The following is a 16,483-nucleotide window of genomic DNA, read 5'->3' on the forward strand; positions in this document are numbered from 1 at the left end:
GGTTCACAACAATTCTTTAAGTATTCTTGTACCGATTTCACAGTTGAAGAAACAAGGATTTGGAGGGAAAACCACTTGCCTAGTTTCAGACAACTGGTAAGTCCCCAGCTGGGTGTGCAGTTGGCTGGTGTCTGACTCCAAAGCCAGTGCTCTTCAACACTCCCTTCAATGCCTCTCAGCAGGTGGAGAGGTAGGAATTCAACAGGAAACCTTGAACTAGGACATATATGTAAATATAGGTAAGTTCCAGAGATTTTTTTAAACTGATTTAGTCACCTGAAAGATGCATGTAAAAATATATACTTTATAGATTTTATGTGACAGTATCAAAACAATGCAACTTTCTGAAAAGATCTTATCTGACATAGATTTTCTCTTAAAAAATTCCTTCCTAATAATCATTCAATGAGATGAGTAGTTAAAAATCTAAATATTGGGGGCTGGGGATGTGGCTCAAGCGGTAGCGTGCTCGCCTGGCATGCGTGCGGCCCGGGTTCGATCCTCAGCACCACATACCAACAAAGATGTTGTGTCCGCCGAGAACTAAAAAATAAATATTAAAAATTCTCTCTATCTCTCTCTCTCCTCTCTTACTCTCTCTTTAAAAAAAAAAAAAGAAAAAGAAAAAAAATAAAAATCTAAATATTGGTTTCATTCTGTACTCTAAAGTAAGCATTATTAGGTCCCTCCCTCTGCCTTCCCCCACATAATACATCCTGGGGAAAGCTGTCCTTTTATTGGTTGAATATGCTATCAGTTACAAAGCATGAAAAGTACTGCTTCTGCTCTGTTTGCATTATGAATTAACAGATGTGCTTGGTTTGAAGAAACTGATTCATTCCTTGATGGGAAGAAAAATCTTGTTTAGTTTTTCACTTCTTTTTCTATGTATGGGATTTTCACTAACTTTGGACCAGATATTTACCAGGAAGAATGTAAGGTGAGCAATTATACATCTTTTAATGAAATGCATTTGTGAACTTCAATGCAAGTCTGACATGAGATGGTTCTGTTATTTCTTTAAATGTCAAATATCTATATTTGTTTATGGTTCAAAATTGATAAACTAGCTACTAAATGGTTCAAAATGAAGAGCTAGCTACTAAAATTATCAAACTGGAGTTTATAATTAAGATTAAAAATAATCTTTATTATAAGAGGCAAGGATTATTTATTCATAATACTCAAGAAGCATTGTAATACATGTGCAAGTATATGTCTATCAGAAAATGTTTCCTTAAATCAGTGTTCAGCTTTCTTTTATACTTATAAGTAAATGTTAATTTCATAATTTCTCCTGTTATTCTGTGGGAAGTAAGAAAAAATATAAAATCTCAGAAATATATAACATGTCCCTTAAAGAAAAGGTATTAATTTTAACTGGTCTGAGATGGTAATTGTGTATGATACACAGTATTTCTAATTAACTAGCACAATTTCTATTTCTCCTCTTGTTGTTACTTTGGTTTCTTTCCATACTGTATGAGGGAGCACATAGAAGTTTATCGATAATAAAAGAATATTTGGAATCTGAATTGCAGTTAATTTATGTTATGTCTCCCAATTTTTCATTATGTGCTGTTTCAACAAAAGCACCAGGGAATTTAGTGTGAACACAAAGCATACCAGCAAGCAGAGTGGTCTAGAAAAACTTGTCTTAAAGAATTCTTAAGTCAGCAGCAGATAAAAGCTGTAAGGATAGGCATCTTAAATTGTTTTTACCCCCTTTTTTTCCCCCAATTAATTGGTATCTTCCTTCAGGTTTGCTTTTAAATAGTGAATGACTTATTTTTCTTAGGTGGTTAGTTTAATAATGTTTCATCACCAAGTTTATACAGAAATGACTGATCTGTGTACTACAGTGGAAAAGAATTATAAAAACCTGGGCTGGGTTGTAGCTCAGTGCTTGCCTAGCACGTATGAAGCACTAGGTTTGATCCTCAGCACCACATTAAAAAAAAAAAAATAAAGGCATTATGTCCATCTATAAGTAAAAAAAAAGAATTATAAAAATCCTATTCTGTTTTTAAGGCAAGGTTAACAGATTTAAATAATCTTAGCTGCAGAAGCTTTAGATATTAAAAATTGTATAAATCAATTATCATTCAAGTCTAATATGGGATTTTAATTCATTATAAAGCTCAGATATCTCTTGATTGCTGTTTCATGAATTTTCTTTCAAATCATGGATCTGAAATAAAAAATATCTTTCAACTCAAAATACTATTCAATTTTAAAAGTCTTTAGGAAGGATGAGCTTGATACAGCTTTCCTTAAGCTTAGAGAGAATGCATGTCACCATTCTTCCTTTTCATATTCCTTCCTCATGCTGGGTTTATTCTGGAATCAAAAGGAAACTGTGTGATCTTGTATTTTCCACCTTGATTTCAGAGCTCATTAATTTGTTTGGTTGTTCTTGCAAGTAACACATTTTAAAAATACTTTGTACTTTTCATTAGCTAGGCACTATACTAGTCTCTAGGTCTTTAGTGAAGACCAAAATAGGCAAAGTCCCTGCCCTCATAGACTAAGACTAGTGAAGAGATGCTCATTAATCAAGTGATAAATATAATTATTAATAAACATGGAAATGTGTTGTGAGGAAAAAATATGGGAAGCTCTGAGCACATAAAATGATATCTGAACTAGTGTGAGAAGTTAGAGACCATGTTCCTGAGGAACAGATATTTGAGTTGTGATTGGGAGAATAGGTAGAAAATAACAGGATGATACAGAACATTGCAGATAAAGAACAGCATGTTTTAAGGCTTTTATGAGGAAAGAAAGAAACATGGGGCCTGAAGAAAGGTAGTGTAGCTGGAGCAGAGAGAAAAGAGAAGAGGTAAACTGAGGTAAGTACAGTTGGCAGGTTGAGGACTTCGAGCCTGTAAGTCATGGTGGGAGTGTGACTTTTGTTCTCAGAAGGAACACAGTAGAGCTGCCTCATTGTCACATTCACCTGCATGAAGGCATATGACACTCACAGCTACAAATCTAAGATGCTTGATTACCTTTCTAATGCTGTAGAGATCCTTTTTACTGGAAAAGGGTTTAAATAGTTTCTGCTGTGGTTCAGAGATTATATAGTAATAGGAAAATGTACATTATTTTGTTTGGCTTGAGATAATGGTTTCCAGTAAAACCTCATTAATTCAGACTTAGAGGTGTGTGTAAAGCCTATCTGGATTACAGCTTGTTTTAGAAAGTCTAACAGCATTATTATATCCATTATTATTGGATGCTCAGACCAGAAACATTGAAACAACAGTGAGCTTGTGTTGTCTACCAGAAATCTTTCATTAGTGAACACATGGAAAAATTTAATTAACACTGCAGAGTATCAATCCAGTACTACCAATGATATTGTAGCTCATTCATTCACCCTATACTTTTATTCAATAAACATTTACTAACCTCCTTACTAACTAGATATTTCCAATTGATCTGATCAATTTTTATCTTACCTAGGTAAAACATATTAAAATTTTCTGTTTTTGTTCACTAAGATATTTAAAAATTGAGTATGTAATCTGGCATCATGAAATATGATTTTTCAATAAAATTCAAATTAAGGAACATTTAAAAATCTATTTGTGTGGTTATATTATTATAATATAGTTTTATATTATTATAAGGTTAATATATTATAATATTATATTATTAGAAAGCTTGAAGCTCTCCAGGAAGTAGTGACTGGATATTAGTTTTTCTTATATATCTAGTGACATTTTAATTTGCATTATAGAATTTGGAGTTTAACTCAGGAAATTAAATTTCTTAGTGCTCCTAGAATGGGCTCAGAGAACTGATTCATGCTAACTCCTCTAACAAGAATCCTACTATAAATAATAACATTTTCCACACAAAATATTATAATGAGAGAGTTCTTAAATCTTTATTTGAAGTAGTCCCAAATTAGAAATATGATAGATGCCCATCAATATATGCAAAGACAAATAAAATGTGGTATATCAACAATAAAATATTTCTTAGCAATAAAATGGAGTGAATGCTCGATATATACAACAATATACACTGATTTAAAAGTCATTATGTTAAGACTGAAAAAAGCCAAACACTAAAGAATATATGTTATATGATTCTATTAATATAAAATTCTAGAAAATGCAAACTAATCTAAAGGGACAGAAAGCCTGTCTATACTTTCCTAGGGCTAAGGGTGGAGGGAACATCTCTTGAATGCAGAAATGTTTGGGGATATTTTTATGAGTGATATAAATATTCTGTATCTTTATTGTAGCAGTGATGTCATGAGTATGTGCCTGTGCCAAAATTTATAGATTTGTATACATTATATATAGTTAACTGTACATAAATTATAGCTCCACAAAATGAGTGAATAAAATCTGAATAATTGCATGCATGCATGAATTTATTTAAGGCATCTAGTAGACATCATTGTCCCCAATTTGTCATCTTCAGAAATTCTTTTAGATAATAAATATCATATTGCAAAGAGAATTGTACATTTAATTTATAATTGATGCCACATGATTAATTCTAAACACTTTACTTTGATATGGCTTTAGTACTCTTTGGCTATAATTATTTTTTGCATACATATCATGACATATACTATATATTCTTTAATAATTAAAATGTTCAGGTTACATGATAGTGATATGTTAAGCATAGAGTTTGATCTACATTCTCATATACTATAGGTAAAACTTATGAAAAACTTCAAATGTACAATAAATAAACTTAAAATCTTTAGAACATTTATGACCCACTTGGAGATTTAAACACTGAAAATATTTAATGTTAAAAAATTATCAATATTTATAGATGTAATCTTATTATTATTTTTGAAGTCCTTATCTTTTAGAGATAGATTTCAAAATGATATAATTTCTGATATTTTCTTCAAAATAATACCACAGGGGAGAAATGGGTTATGACTTGATAATTACTAAAGCTAGATGATAGGAACAGGCAGATAGGGTGGTTTTAAAAATATTTTTGTTTATAAAACATTTCATGATGAAACATGTATGTATGTTTATAACTTAATGACTTCACTTCAGGAATTTATCTTAAAGAGCTTCACATGGATATGAACAAATAATCCATAATAACAAAGCAGTGTTTTTACACTACCCCAAAATTGGAAACAACTTATATGAATTAGCTTTTAATTACTGTAATGGAATACCTGACATAGGCTACTAATGAAAAATAAAAGAGGTTTTTTATCTCACAATTTTAGAAGTTTAGAAGCATGGTCCCTGTATTGACTCAGTTTTGGTGAGGGCTCCCTGGTGGATGGTGAATGGTAATGATGGAACATGTGTCAGGAACAAGTGATCACATCTTGAGCCAGGAACCAGAGAGAGCAGGAGGGGCCAGGTGTGCTCCTTTTGTAACAACTTTCTCTCAATAACTGTTAAGGGTTCATGTAAAAACTACTGCATACCCTCAATAACATAAAGATCTCCCATTATACCTGACCTCCCAATACTGACACCTCATAATACTGACATTGTGGTACCAAGTCTTTAATCAGCATGAAATTTTGGGGGACTCTCAATTCATAGCACAACTTAAATAATTAAGAATAGGAATTTGGGGTTGGGGTTGGGGCTGTAGCACAGTGGTAGTGTGCTTTCCTAGCATGTTTGAGGAACTGAGTTCGATCCTTAGCACTACATAAAAATAAATAAAATAAAGGCATTCTGTCTATCTACAACTACAAAAAAAGAAAAAGAATAGGAATTTGGCAGTGACTCAGGAGGCCGAGGCAGGAGGATCACAAGTTCAAAGGCAGCCTCAGCCTCAGCAACTTAATGAGACTCTATTACAAAATAAAAAATTAAAATGGTTGGGGATGTGACTCAGTGGTTAAATGCCCTTGGGTTCAATTTCTGGTACCAAAAAAAAAAAAAAAAGAATGGGAATGAGGTTAAAGATATTATGATAATGATTTCATGATGTAATATCACATTGAATTCAAAATTGTATCAGAAAAATATATAACATGGGTAACTATTTGTGATATATTTTATGTTAAAAATTGCAGTCTCCAAAATAGTATGTTCACAAAAATCTATTTTAAAGTTTTATGAAAAGTAAATATGTATATGGTATATGTATGTCTGTATAGAGAGACTGAAAGTATATATATATATATATATATATATATATATATATACACACACACACATACATATATATCATATTTCTATTCTCATCATTTTTTAAAATACCATTTTGGTAACTGATTTTTAAAAAAATTTTTTTTTTAAAGAATTGCATATTTTAGGGCTGGGGTTGTGGCTCAGTGATAGAGCACTTGCCTAGCATGTGTGATGCACCACATTAAAAAAATAAATAAAATAAAGTTATAAAAATCTGATGGAGAAATAGATTTAGAAAAGAAATGCATATTTGGCTTTAATATATTAGCAATTCAATGTAGTATAAAATTTCCCTATAAAATATTTTATTCTGCTTTATTATTTTGTTATTATTTTTTGTTGGTTCAACTTCAACTTGGCTCTGTACAATATTCAATGAATAAGGATCAAGGTTGATTTTTAAATTTTTTTCTTTAAATTTTTTCTGAATTGTCTACATATTTGTTTGAAGAACATATATTACTTTTGATATCAGAAATTCACCATTAGAAAATGAACAGTTCTGACAGGCTGAGGTTCTGCTCCTCGGCTCTGGAATATAATAACTTAAATATACTTCTGAAAGCTTCATGTAATCTGAATTGTAGGTACTTGCTTAGCATTTTAATTTTTTTTCCAATTTCAGTTCTCAAACATCTTCAAATAAAGAAGTGGTTATAAAGAAAGGTAAGACTTGTATTGCCCCTATGATTCCTTGGTGGAGGGTGTTAAAGAACAGCTTTTTCTGTTACAGGCTTCCCTGATCAGTAGTGGTGTTTGTTCTTACCTAGATTCCCCATGTGAAAAATTTCTTAAACTAGTATATTTTAAATTATGAGGCAAAGGAGACTCAAGTCTGATATATTTCACAGTGCTTAGCATATTATTGTCATTCAATGACATTCATACATTGATATTCTTTAGCCTTGGTACTCACATCTTTATTTGACAGGTCAACAGAATAATGGAGATATGAAACCAATCCAGAATTTCACAACAATGCCAATCACGAAGGTATGGGTCTATCTGAGAATTAGATTGTAATCTATCTTTTAAATAATTAAAACAGCGGCATAGTAAAAATACAAATAATAATTCTGTTAATATTTAACATAGTTTTGCTTGAACTTTGAGTAGGGGAGTATATTATAGTGTTCTTATAAATTAGAAAAACCTGAAATACTTAATTTTACTTGCTGTCTTATATTTTTATTACAATATTCAGTTTTATTTTTATTGCTTTCCAGACAGGATCATTACAGTAGCATTTTATCCTTTTATATCATTTTTATTTTTTGTTGGTTTGTGCTTTCTTTTTTATTGGTACATTATAATTGTACATAATAGTGGAATTCATGTCATATTTGTGCATGCACATAATTTGCTCAGTCTCCTTCCCCAGTATCTTTCCTTTCCCTCCCCTCTTCTTACCCGCTAATCCACTTGCTGTACTCTACTGATCTCCCTTCTAGAAGTTTGTCTTTGATTATCCTTGAGCTTGCCTTGTTGCTCCCTCTTAATTAATTTTTCTTTTATCTGTACTTGCATTGGAGTAATTGGTTCACTCTTTGTGTTGTACATTTTATGGATTTTAATAAATGTTTGACATATGTCTATCATTATAAGATATTAATTAGCCTTTTTACTTCTAGGAAGACTTTTGTATCATGGACATGTTTATTTTTAAATTTTATTTTATTTGGTTAATTAGGCTTTTAAAAATCTGAGCAAAGAGGGACATTTAGAAAAAGAACATGGGAATGCCTTCAGCCATCATAACCCTGTTAATGTCTCCGTTGATGGAATTTCCTGCATTCTCTTCTGGGCCAAAAGAATAACAATTAAATTTAAGAATCTGACCTGGCTGGACCTTACAGATGAAACATTTGATCAAAAGGCAGTAGTGGATACTGGCAACTCAAACTGCAGTGAGGAAAGTGCCACGTAAGTGGATCTATTTGCTTGAGGCATCCTTGAGGGGTATTGTAGTCTGTTAACTATAAAAATCCTTTTTTTTTTGTCATTTCAGAAAAAAAGGGGGACTCCTTTGAACATGACCCTGACATTCTTTGAGGAAGGGAGCAAGTGTTTAATATATAAATGAAAGAACAAGTCAGAAATTAACTTTATATATTTAAAATTTTTTTCCTGGCAATTTCCTTGTGGACCTTTTAAACAATTATCATAAGAACTTTATGGAAAATGAGGGTTTTTAAAATGAGGGTTTCCAAACCCATTCTGAAAAAAAAGGAAAGAATAGAAAAGGACTTCAGGCTTAGTCTAAGTCTAAATGTTAGGTATTAAACTACTTTTGTCTCACCATGGAAGAAATTACATGTCAAAGCCGAGTTATATATGTGGATTAAACAGAGAAGATTCACTTTAGCTAGGACAAATGTCTGACTGCAGGGGGGATTCTGAAGTTATGGAACACTGTTTGTTTGCAAATGTGCAAGGGTACCTTTGAGTGGCCAAATTTCAGAGAACTCTTTAGGACATTTCAACCTGATGAGAACAATTAGTTTTGATTTGAGATAAGCTGATTAAATATATGTCCCTCTTGAAGAACAAATCAATTTCCAATGTCTTTCTCTGCTTTTCAGTCATCAAAGCAAGAAATTTTGCTATTACTTGCTTTGGTCCAGGGGGAGGGAATTTGATATGTTATACTTGTGTTCTATAAACCTCTTTTTTTCAATATTTGCTGGCAAAATGGATGTTTTTGGAAGATTCTCTGCATGTGTTCTGGTCTGGTTCAGATGGATAGGATGCTTTGTATAAAACATGACATATATATATATATATATATATATATATATATATATATTTGTGTGTGTGTGTGTTCTTTTTACACTTTATATAGTTTGGCTGAAAATACCTTTTTATTCCTCATCTAAAAATTCTTGATGATGGATAAAAATGGATTATATTAATGTACACTTAAAAGTCACATTATAAGTATTAGTATTTTGCGATTGAGAATGACCAACTTAACAAAAATTTAGGGAATTGAAAGTGTAAACATTCAGAATCATCCCATATCTGTTTATCCTGTTATAGCATGACTATCATAGACTATGAAAGAGATGCCAACACTGCTGAGAGCTCAGAACCTTTTTCCTCAGGCTCTAATTTATTCCCTACAGGGCTCTTTATTTGTGGTCAGTTGCACAGAGAGAGGCTGATTGCCTGGAGATAACTTGGTTGACTGGCCCACCTAAATCGCATTTATTATGACTATAAGGTTTTTGTAGGGAAAATCAGAACACCACAACTTTTCACTGGGCTTTGGGGACCTTAGTGACCACTAGGAGCCGACAGATGGAAAAAAATAAAAATTTGACTTCTAGACCCAGTTCTCCCAGTGAACTTTGTGATTTTACAAATAGGACCTGTAGGGTCATCATGTATCAGATGTGTTATCATCAGGGTGTCCAGTTGAGTTTAAGTCCTTGATGTCCTGAACAAGAAATGAGTAAAACACACACAAATAACAGGCCAAGTACAGATTTATTAAAAGCAAAGTTGAAAGTGAGGGTATCATTCTGTAATGTAGAATGGAGTGGGTCAAGCAAGAAAGAGAAACACAAGGCCCTGGTGTCTGGAAATCAGTGTCTTATACGCTGAGCTGTGAGGAGTTCTCTTTCCTATACAAAGCAGATTAAAGACTTCACCCCACTTGCTCCCATTGTTTACCTTATGATAGCTGATTAGAATATTGTCCAATTTTCTCCCATTGGTTACTTTAGAAAACCTAATTAGAATACTACCCAATTTATCCCCATTGGTCATTTTAATATACCAAACCTGTGGCAGGAATTATTATGGTGATAAATCCTCAGTGGTGGGAGTTGTCATGGTAATGTTATTTATCAAAAACAGAGACATGACTTATCTCCCTGTATTGTTCTCCATTAGCATCTTTCTTACACCCTTCCACTGCCATTTTGATGTCCCCAAACTCCTACCTAATAGATGGATGTGATGATATCTACTCATTGTGACCAAGAAGTCTTACATGTACATGGGTCAGACACTGTATAGAGGCCATAACAAGCCCATTATCTCTTATTCCTCATAATATCTCTCTAAGTCACAGGCCACCATCCCTGTTCCAGGTGAGGAAATCAAGGTTCAAATGAGTTTCAAAATTTATTGCAGACTCACAATTTGTATTTAACAGAACCAGGAGAGGAAGTGTTTAATGACATTTTAATTCCTTCCCCTTGGCCCTGTCTTACAGGGTTATGAAAGTCAAATGAGATGTATTCATAAGAATTTTGAGAACTTGCCAAGTGTTATTCACATGAGTAGTATTCTCAACTTCAAAAGAGTGAATTGGTGTCTAATTACCTGGTAGAGAGGACTTGAAAGCTTAAATTAATTTTGGGGGTAGTCCTCAGGTGAGTGTGTTCACCTGAGGGTGTGGCAAGTTTCCCAGCAAGTGAGACAATCAAAAACCAGCCACTGAGACAATGTGGTTGATTTCTGTGAATTGCTTAAATGAATGAGAGGCCTTTGTGTGCTGGTGAGGAAATTTTATATGAAAGAACAGGAATGGGAGTTGCTGAGAGAATAAACCCAAGCAAAGACATAACCATGTAAGGTCAAAAGCATGGATTAAAAAAAAAAATGACCATGTTCTAGCTCTTGGAAACAAAATGTTCAGGGAGAAGCAAATTTGGCAGACAGATTTGCTACGGAAGTCTTTATAAATAGTGAAAGCCCTGTAAATAGAACATAATCCCATCATCTGTGTATATTTTGAATTTAGACAGTTATAGTCTGATGAATTCAGAATCGGTTTTAAATGTGTAAGAGTAGGGCACTTGAAAAAGTAAAAAATGATCCTTTTCCCAACTCTTGCTTTAGGTTGTAAATCCCTTTTGGTTTTGATGCCACAGTACCTAGCACTTAATGAATGCTGAATTTGCTTTGTGAAAACAGACCTCATGTTCTTTACTCAAAGCAGAACATTGTTAACCAGATTCTGCTGAAACCAGGACTGCTGGAGAAGAACTCTTGGAGGGTCAGAAGCTTGGAGGCTAATAGGCTGCTTCATTAGGAGGCAGGGACAGAGATTAGGTGGGCTGACAATGGCTTTTCTCTGAGGTTTAGTGCATCATTATAGAGCCAGTTGATGGGAACCCAGTCATTCTGGTCCCATGGAAGAACTAGGAAAATTTCTATTGGACTAAATAATTAGATTTATGAAATACTATTAAAGAAATGCATTTTTTTCAAAGTGTTTTCAGTAATTTGTTGTCGACTATCAAAATACAGGGAAAGAGGCTGTTGAATATTTGCTTTACCAAATAAATAAGTTTATAAAGAGTTTGTAAAGGAGTATATCTAAGGTGTCTGAGTTTATGATGTCAGAAAATGGAAAATATTATCAATTTACATATATGGTTTATTTTGTTAATAACTCTACCTTTCCCCATAAATAGGATTAAGATGAACTTCGGTCTGATCACTGATATTTCTATTTTTTGATTAGAGAGACTGAATTACTGAGATTGTATATGGGTGATAGTTTTCAAGTTTGCAATTGCATATTTTATAGATACCTGCTTTTGCTTTTTTGTTTTACAGTGTACTTTGAAGTATTATAACTTGTAGATATTTTAATGACATAGTAGCAATATCCTTTGTATATTTAAATTTCTTACATTTTCTAGTATAATTATTTTTTAACCATTCTTACATTTTCAACCTTTTTGAGATATAAACTACAGACAATAAACTACACATATTTAAAGTGTACCATATGGTCAGTTTCCACCTATGTGTGCACCCATAAAACTACCACCACAATCAAGATAAAATGCTTTCATAAGGACCCAAAGTTTCCTTGTTCCTCTTGTAATCCATCCATCTCTCTAGCCACTCGCACCTTCCTACAGATCATTGTTCTGCCCTCTATCATTAAAAATTTGCTTGCATTTTCTAGAATTTTATATAGATATAGTCATATATATCTTCTTTTTAGCCAGTTTGATTTCACTTAGCATAATGATTTGGATAATCTTATGTTGTTGCTTGTATCAATGGTTCCTTTCCATTGCTGAGTAGCATTCCACTGTATAGATGCATTGCAACTTATTTATCCATTCACCTGATGGGAATTTGTCCCCACCCCACAGTTTTTACATAGCTTGCCAAATAAGGTTTCTATTAATATCCATGTACAAGGATTTGTGGCAACATGTATTTTCATTTCTTTTAGGTGTCATTACATTTGAGAATAGTAGGCTAAATGATATGAGTATTTAACTTTTTCAGAAATTGCCAAACTGTTTTTTTTAAAGTGATTGCCCTTTTTACCTTTCCACCAGTGTTGTATGAGAGTTCCAGTTGTTTTACATCCTGATCAATACTTTGTATGGTCAGTGTTAGATATAGAGAAAAATATTCATGTCTCTGCATTTTTATATTACTGAAAGAATTTAACTGGAACCTTGGTTAAAAAATAAGACTTGAAATTAGTAAGAGATTTACCTCTTCAGAGTAATGTGTTTACATGTTAAAGTCTTATGAAACTAGAATCATAGAGTCATTTCAGGAGTTGGAAACCCCAAGAAGCATGTCTTATCTACCTGTTGGAGGCATTTATTTATGTACCGTGGATGTTAGATCTGCAGTCATTTGTCTCCTTTATGTTGAACTATTTGCTCCCTAATTTGAATTCTTCCACTTAGATTGTAGGGCATGTATTAGGATCTTCCCCCTTCTTTGCCCAAAGAGCATTTATTGATACCAAGGGAACAGATGTTTCTCCTCCTCTCTCAGAAAGTCTCTCTCTCTTTTAGGTAAACACCCAGGTTCATAATTTTGGTCTTCTTTACTTCTACTATAAATATCAATATATAAAAGATGATATTTGGTTCTCATCATGTGGCCTAGAGGGAAAAATTGGGTTAAAAGAGGAACCAATATTTTTATTCCCATGCATAAGTAATAATCTGTCTCTTCTCCAGGAAATTTCATGTTTACTTTCAGGAAAATATGAACAAATATAGGTCTTAAAAACTTGAATCCATTTAAAAAAACTTTTAGTCATTCTGTTTGTTATACTTTGGTATTCTATTGTGATTTTTGTTTTATATTTTCCAAATGTTGAGTGATGCTAAGAGCATCTTTCCATATACTCATTGACTAATTGTGTATCTTTGTTTATAAAGTACCTGTTCAAGTCTTCTGACCATTTTTAAGTGGTGCTATCTTCTTATTGAGTTGTTGATTTTATTATATTCTGGATAAAGTCCCTTGTGTGAATATGTTGGGATTATTTTCTCCTATTTTGTTTTCTTAACAGTGTCATTTGAAGATCAAAGGTTTTTCTTATTTGTTTATTTAAATAGTGCTAGGAATTGAACACAGGGCCTCACACATGCTAGGCAAACACTGTGCCATGGAATTACATCTGCAGCCCCCCAATTTTTCATTTTAATTAAGTATAAATTATTTTTTCTTTTATGTCTCATTTGTGTATATTTTCAAAAAAACATCTATTCCTAAGATTGTGTAAATGCTTTTATATATTTCTTTTATACATTTTGTAGTTTTAAGTATTACATTTGTGTCTAGATCCATTCTGAGGTAATTTTTGAGTATAGTGTGAAATAAGGGACATCGTATTTTCATGATCTGTGTTGCATCTCTTTTTTAAGGTTGTCTCTGAAGTTTGGTGATGCTGAAAATCTACAAAGCTTTTATATGAGGTAGGTAGGTTACCACTTTGGAATATTATAATTTCAGGACTTCAGATTAGCTCTATAAACTTATTCATTCTGTATGTGGATTTCAAAGTCTTTTTATGTGATACTTCAAACACTGTGATACTTCAAATGCCACAGCTAGCTAACTACACTGAAAAGTCAATGGCTATATGTGATGGGATCCTGTAAGAGTGTTTTCTTCAGTTCCTATTGAAACACCTATGCTCCACTCATCAGAGAGGAACTTAAGAATTCATGAACCTGAAATGCTTGAATGTGATGTCATTTTCATTAAACTAATTCTTTCTTTCTCTCTCTCCCTCCCTCCCTCTGTCTCTTTCCAAGGCTGAGGCTCTGATTTGAAGTTAATCTGTGTAGTTCCTTATAATGATGCACACTTCTATATCTGCAATGAACAAGTTTCTGAATTCTCCAGTAGACAACCAACAAAGGCCTACATATTTCTATATTTATGTATAGAAGGATGCAACTACCAACAGTAGTTTATCTAAACAGTTAGAAACTGCTTCTGGAGGGTGGGGAGAAATTGAAGGCATTACATTTTCATCTTATAAAAGTGTAGAGCTTCCCTTCCTATAGTAGGAATGTTTTAGTGGAGAGAAGCAGATGTGTCTTCAACATTACTTGAAAATCAGTAGGATGTGCTAGAGTACTCTTTCCAAAGCTGTGTCCTGTAAAATGCTTCCATTTTGTGAAAATATTTGTGATTCTACAGGAAAAGGATTTTGTAGTTAAACCTGCTTGAGAATTACCACATACCATGCCTTCTTCTTCTTGGAAAGTCAGACTTCCGAGAAGACATGCTTTTAAGGAAGACCGTTGTACTCATAACTTTGATTAACCTACTGTTTCCTAATCATAACTTTGGAAAGCCTTCTTCCACAGAGCACTTACCAACATATCATGGGACACTGGTGCTTCAGTGGTCATAATTTAGAAAATATATGCCATCACCTTTCAGAGAAACTTTGTAAGGAAATAGAATCCCGTAAGGTGACCAACACTATATCTATCTGATATAGAAGTGGGGGGATATTTTTGGTCTGTAATAGCAATTTTTCCAAGTGGAAAATAGCTTTATTATTACTTACGATAAAGGTATTAGCATATGCTGTTAATACCCTGTCTATAGGGCCTTTCTACTTTAGAGCATTAAACTTCACCTGCTCAACTTTCAACTACCACTCTCTCTGGCGAAAGCAGCCCACTCTCTCCCATCCCAAGTCTAAGAAGTATATGAATACCCATCTTTCTCTCCATTGGCTGAGATCATTTAGAGGCATGTTTTTATCCTGGCTTCCAGCTTCCCCCTGGGCATTAAGCCTTTCTTGTCCACAGTGGAAACTTCCTTAATAGTGCACTCATTTTGGTAGCCTTTCTTTCCTCTTTAATTTCTCTTTCTTCCACCTTACATATTTTGATGACTGATTTTCCTGGATACTTTTAATATATTCACAACTTATTTCATGCTGTGCTTCTGAAGAAGCCCACAAACTAAATAAGAAAGAAAAGCCACGGAAAATAGAAGAGCCAGAAAACATTCAGCTATGTAATGAAAGAAAATTATAACTAATAATCCAATACCATTTTTAATCACTACTAATGTTTTGATCCCTATCCTTCCAGACTTCTTTTTTTTTTCTATGCAGTCACCCATTTTTTAAAAATAAAAACAAATGATCATGACATATGAACAATATAAATTTTTCATAGCTGGAGAATATTCCATTTCAGAAAGATTAAAAGTAAAGGGCTGGTCTGAGATAGGATTTGAAGCCCAACTCCAAGACATGCTCTCTGATCTTGCACAAGTTTATTTTACCCCTCTCGGTCATAGACTCCACATTTGTCAAATGAGGATAATGGTACTATCTCATAGTGTTATAGTAAAGATTAAATAAAATACGCATAAATAACACAGAAGCATGATTAACATGCAGTAAGAGAGCTATTACTGTTCTTTTAAGTCACAGTTTAATTCCATGTTGATGTCCACTTACACTTTTTTTCTCAAATTTCTTGCCATAATGAACACATACTCGAGCACTGATTCTGAGAAAGAAAAGCTTTGTATTCTTTTGTAGAGATTTGTATTGTTCACTTTTGGCTCCTCTGTCAGTTGTTTTCTTTCTCACCTATTTAGAGGAAACTTGTTTGAAACCAAGGTGAAGCCACTCCCCAGGTCAGCTCCGCCACCTAACAAAAGAGGGCACTGTTGTACCGTTCATATACTGTGTCCTGCTTTGGTAAATGTGGAAGTACAGTGGGTAATACTGCTGTATAATCATTTTCAGATTCTTCCTTACCACTTACAACAAATTGTCCAGCCAGAGTTGGTTTACTTTGCACCGAGTTGAGATTATTTTCAACAATTCAGTCCAAGCAACTTTTAATGTAACTGGCATCTATGCTCCGTCAAGTTATTCCTACCACTGCCAACGTGTCAGCAGCCTGCAGCAGCATGATGCTCTCTTGTTGCCCAGTGACACAGATGACATGTCAAGCTTGTGGGAAGTCACCTTCATTGATTTTCAGGTAATAAACTAAAACATGCTCAGGATACCTGTGTTTTTGGTGTCGAATAAATGCAATATTGAAAACACC

The 16,483-nt window shown here is 33.4% G+C and overlaps 1 protein-coding gene across 1 annotated transcript in view; it reads left to right on the forward strand.

Annotated features, from left to right (window-relative positions):
• The first annotated feature begins 216 nt into the window (after nucleotides 1-216).
• Nucleotides 217-16,483, forward strand: part of LOC113186944 (V-type proton ATPase subunit S1-like protein) — a 22,957-nt gene continuing 6,690 nt past the window's right edge. The window contains exons 1-6 of the mRNA XM_077796129.1: nucleotides 217-239; nucleotides 6,784-6,824; nucleotides 7,090-7,151; nucleotides 7,849-8,081; nucleotides 13,811-13,861; nucleotides 16,174-16,414. Coding sequence (XP_077652255.1) covers nucleotides 7,110-7,151; nucleotides 7,849-8,081; nucleotides 13,811-13,861; nucleotides 16,174-16,414 — 567 coding nt within the window. The 5' untranslated portion in view covers nucleotides 217-239; nucleotides 6,784-6,824; nucleotides 7,090-7,109. The remainder of the gene's footprint in view (nucleotides 240-6,783; nucleotides 6,825-7,089; nucleotides 7,152-7,848; nucleotides 8,082-13,810; nucleotides 13,862-16,173; nucleotides 16,415-16,483) is intronic.

The sequence above is a fragment of the Urocitellus parryii genome, chromosome 1, assembly GCF_045843805.1.
Source record: "Urocitellus parryii isolate mUroPar1 chromosome 1, mUroPar1.hap1, whole genome shotgun sequence".
Classification (NCBI taxonomy): domain Eukaryota; kingdom Metazoa; phylum Chordata; class Mammalia; order Rodentia; family Sciuridae; genus Urocitellus; species Urocitellus parryii.